The sequence below is a fragment of the Hyperolius riggenbachi genome, chromosome 4 (assembly GCF_040937935.1).
Source record: "Hyperolius riggenbachi isolate aHypRig1 chromosome 4, aHypRig1.pri, whole genome shotgun sequence".
NCBI classification, from domain to species: Eukaryota; Metazoa; Chordata; class Amphibia; order Anura; family Hyperoliidae; genus Hyperolius; species Hyperolius riggenbachi.
Genome location: NC_090649.1, coordinates 27,968,457 through 27,973,226, shown reverse-complemented (window position 1 = coordinate 27,973,226; position 4,770 = coordinate 27,968,457). Strand labels below are relative to the sequence as shown.

Below are 4,770 nucleotides of genomic sequence, written 5' to 3'. Positions count from 1 at the left end.
GAGATCCGCAAGTTGAAAAGGCCTTTTTTCGTCCAGCTACTGTACCTATTTTCAAAATGGCTCTTATTATTTTAATATAAGTTATAATAATGAAAATAACTGGGATAATTAAAATAGGGACGCAAAGCACAAAAGTGATTAATCCAAAAAGTGTTATATTTCCGCATCCTAATGATAAGATTCCTTTCACTTCGCATATAAAATGGTTAATTTTATTATGACCACAAAGGTCCGTACTCCATGCAAGTGTAACAAGAACAATGGGGAATAGAAACCCGCAGATCCATGCTGCTGTGGCTATCTTGATGCATGTAGTTGCAGCTATAATCGTAGTATAATGTAAAGGAAAACAAATTGCAATATAACGGTCATAGGCCATTATGGCTAAAATAAAACATTGTGTCATCCCAAGTACAAGAGATATGTACATTTGGGCAGCACATTCTTCAAATGAAATGGTTTTCTTGGCCGATAACAGATCTTTCAGCATCCTTGGGATAATTGAGGTAGAATAGCAGATGTCCACAAAGGATAAATTTATAAGAAAAAAATACATTGGAGTGTGAAGACTTCTGTCCATGACTGTAGCCAGGATAAGAAGAGCATTTGCAAGTAGAATGGCTAAGTAGCTGATCAAAAAGATCACAAAGAGAATATTTTGTACATAAGGGACATTGGTAAGCCCCAGCAAGATGAATTCTTTATTGTATGTGTCATTTTTTCCCCAGGCCATTCTGTAAAGCAAAAATTATATATTTTGTGAGATCTCGATAAGTTAGGATCTTGCCAAGGTAAAGTAATGCGTTTTGGGCTGATTTACAAAACCTTTCTGTTGAATTATCACACCTTATTCATTAACTCACAAGTTATCTCTCCTTAAATAATTTAACTCATGATTTATCTCTCCTTAACCTCCTTGCCGGTTATCCCGAGCTCAGCTCCGGGTAACCTGCGCAGGAGGATTTCTCAGGCCCCGCTGGGCCGATTTGCATAATTTTTTTTTTGTTACATGCAGCTAGCACTTTGCTAACTGCTTGTAACATTCGATCGCCACCGCTCATCGCTGATCCGCCGCTATCCGCCGCACTGCGTTGCCCCCCCTCCAGACCCCTTGCGCATCCTGGTCAATCAGTGCCAGGCAGCGCTGAAGGGTGGATCGGGATTCCCTCTGACGTCCCGACGTCCATGACGTTGGTGACGTTATCCCGCCCCGTTGCCATGGCGACCGGGGAAGCCCAGCAGGAAATCCCGTTCTGAACGGGATTTCCTGCTTATTCCGATCGCCGGAAGCGATCGGAGTGGCTGCAGAGCTGCCGCTGCTCAGCGGCTATCATGTAGCGAGCCCTGGGCTCGCTACATGATGTAAAAAAAAAAAGTGCTGCGCTGCCTCCTTGCCGGGGGAATTAGACCGGCAAGGAGGTTAACAGACTTAAGTCATGGTTTATCTCTTATTTGACTTAACTCATGAGTTATCTCTCCTTAGCTTCTCTGATCTATTAACCAACTTGGTCCAACTCAGTCCTGTTTTGTTAAATAGCTTAAACAGGCAAGAAACAGTGAGAGACAGCTTGAGATAAGGTTTCACTGCAGGAAGGTTCAAATGGTTATTAGTACTGCTCTGTTTAACAGTTTAAAAGTAACAGAGGAGTATTGTACTGTGTTAGCCTTCAGTAAAAGAAATAACTTTTGAATCAAGATGGTACCATTTATTGGCTAACTTATGAGTAAGCTGCAATGAAGGCTTCCTCAGACATGATTCCTGTTTACTGACATAATTTCGAACACACAGCTTATATACAAGGGATATTAAAAGGAGATACATTGTTTTTCAAGCATACATAAATGTTACTGGATGCCTTAAAGCCAGGAGCGGACATATGGCCGTGCAGGCCGTGCCAGTGCACGAGGACCCCTGGAGTTCTGTTTCTCTAGGGGCCCATAAGTGTCATTGGGTTGTTGTTGTTTTTTTTCCCCTGGGGGGCCTGACTTCTATCCTCCCCCTCCCTCACCTCAGGGGGGCCCCCTCCTATTATGAGCGGCGGTAGAGCGGCGGTTACAGCAAGGCTCCGGCGGGGTAAATTAGACGCTAGAGGTCCAGCTGCCTCCTGGTCTTCGCTGTCTCCTCTGTATGCCGCTCGCACTGCTTCCTGGTTTAGTGTGAGCGGGAATTACAGAGGAGACAGTGTAGACCGGGAGGCAGCTGGGCCTCTATCTTCTGCTTTACCCTGCCGGAACTTTGCTGTAACTGCCGCTCTCCCGCCGCTTGTAATAGGAGGGGGGGACACCCAGGTGAGGCAGGGAGCATAGGAGATGGGGCCCCCACTGAGCTACCTAACTACCCACCCAGCTACCTAACTGCCTACCCTCCCACCCGGCTACCTAACTGCCCACCCGGCTACCTATCTACCCACCCAGCTACCTAACTGCCTACCCTCCCACCCGGCTACCTAACTAATGACCTGGCTACCTAACTGTCCACCCAGCTACCTAACTGCCTACCCTCCCACCTGGCTACCTAACTGCCCACCCGCCTACCTATCTACCCACCCAGGGACACCAATCTGCCTACCCTCCCACACGGCTACCTAACTACCTACCTGGCTGCCTAACTGCCCACCCAGCTACCTAACTGCCTACCCTCCGACCTGGCTAATTAACTGCCTACCCAGCTACCTAACTGCCCACCCGGCTACCTATCTGCCTACCCTCCCACCTGGCTACCTATCTGCCCACCCTGCCTACCTGGCCATGGGCGTCCCTACATAGGGCAAAATGGGGCATGCACACTCCCCTGGCTAGCTGTTTCCCCCCCTAGCCACCCGAACACAGAAGTGGCCAACCGGCCCGGCCTGGGGTGGCAGCGGAGAGAGAAGAGAACACAGCGGTGCTGCCTGCCCGAATCACTTAATTCTAAAGGGTGGAGCGAGAGAGGGGGAACCCCAAGGTGAGTGCTATCTAAATTGGTGACACCTATAGACCTGGCTATCTATACTGGGGGGCACCTGTCACTACCTGAACTGGGGGGCACCTGTCACTACCTAAACTAGGGGCTCATGTCACTACCTAAACTAGGGGCTCCTGTCACTACATACACTGGGGGGGGGGTCCCTGTCACTTCCTGAACTGGAGGGCACCTGTCGTTGCATACACTGGGGGGCTCCTGTCATACCTAAACTGGGGGTACCTGTCACTAACTGAGCTGGGGGGCTCCTGTCACTACCTGAACTGGGGGGCACCTGTCTAGCATTAACTGCTGATATCAACACTCTGAGGAGCAATGAAACCTTGAACTACCGGGTGCGCAGGCTTGACCTGTGGCCAGAGCTGTCACAATTTGCCATCAATCTTTTTGCTTACCCTGCCTCAAGCTTAGTGTCAGAAAGGACCTTCAGCGCAGCAGAAGGGATTGTCACTGACAAGAGAAGTCACCTAGGTCCTCAAAGTGTTGACTACCTTACCATTATTAAGATGAGTGAGGCCTGGGGGGTTACTGTATGCCAGAAGATTTTGGACTCAGCCCCTACATAGCTGTCCTTACTCTCTGCACACCCCATGACTCCCCACACAGCTCTTCTTATCTGCCTCCACCGACTAGGGTCCATTTTTTTGTATTTTTTGGGAAGCATTCTATACAGGTAAATCCGGAATTTTTCAGGCTTCTGCTACAGCAGTGCCTGCAAAAAAACCTTATTTTTCAGACATGTACATGCCAAATTTTTCTAGCCTCTGGTGCTATACAGTGATTGCAACTAGTGTTGGGCGAACATCTAGATGTTCGGGTTCGGGCCGAACAGGCCGAACATGGCCGCGATGTTCGGGTGTTCAAGCCGAACTCCGAACATAATGGAAGTCAATGGGGACTCGAACTTTTGTGCTTTGTAAAGCCTCCTTACATGCTACATACCCCAAATTTACAGGGCATGTGCACCTTGGGAGTGGGTACAAGAGGAAAAAATTTTTTGCAAAAAGAGCTTATAGTTTTTGAGAAAATTGATTGTAAAGTTTCAAAGGAAAAACTGTCTTTTAAATGTGGAAAATGTCATGTTTCTTTGCACAGGTAACATGCTTTTTTTCGCCATGCAGTCATAAATGTAATACAGAGAAGAGGTTCCACGAAAAGGGACCGGTAACGCTAACCCAGCACCAGCAGCAGCACACGTAATGGAACAGGAGGAGGCGCAGGAGGAGAAGGCCACACTTTGAGACACAACAACCCAGGCCTTGCATGAGGACAAGAAGCATGCGGATAGCATGCTTTGTACCGCCATGCAGTCATAAATGTAATAAAGATAAGTGGTTCAATAAACAGGGACCACGCGGCAACGCTAACCCAGCAGCAGCAGACGTGATGGAACAGGAGGAGGCGCAGGAGGAGAAGGCCACGCTTTGTGAGACACAACAACCCAGGCCTTGCATGAGGACAAAAAGCGTGCGGATAGCATGCTTTGTACCGCCATGCAGTCATAAATGTAATAAAGATAAGTGGTTCAATAAACAGGGACCACGCGGCAACGCTAACCCAGCAGCAGCAGACGTGATGGAACAGGAGGAGGCGCAGGAGGAGAAGGCCACGCTTTGTGAGACACAACAACCCAGGCCTTGCATGAGGACTAAAAGCGTGCGGATAGCATGCTTTGTACCGCCATGCAGTCATAAATCTAATAAAGATAAGTGGTTCAATAAACAGGGACCACGTGGCAACGCTAACCCAGCAGCAGCAGACGTGATGGAACAGGAGGAGGTGCAGGAGGAGAAGGCCACGCTTTGTGA

The 4,770-nt window shown here is 48.5% G+C and overlaps 1 protein-coding gene across 1 annotated transcript in view; it reads right to left on the bottom strand.

Annotated features, from left to right (window-relative positions):
* The window catches only part of LOC137504587 (olfactory receptor 2K2-like), a 966-nt gene extending 233 nt beyond the window's left edge, over positions 1-733 (bottom strand). The window contains exon 1 of the mRNA XM_068233169.1: positions 238-733. Coding sequence (XP_068089270.1) covers positions 238-733 — 496 coding nt within the window. The remainder of the gene's footprint in view (positions 1-237) is intronic.
* Between the last annotated feature and the right edge of the window lie 4,037 nt (positions 734-4,770).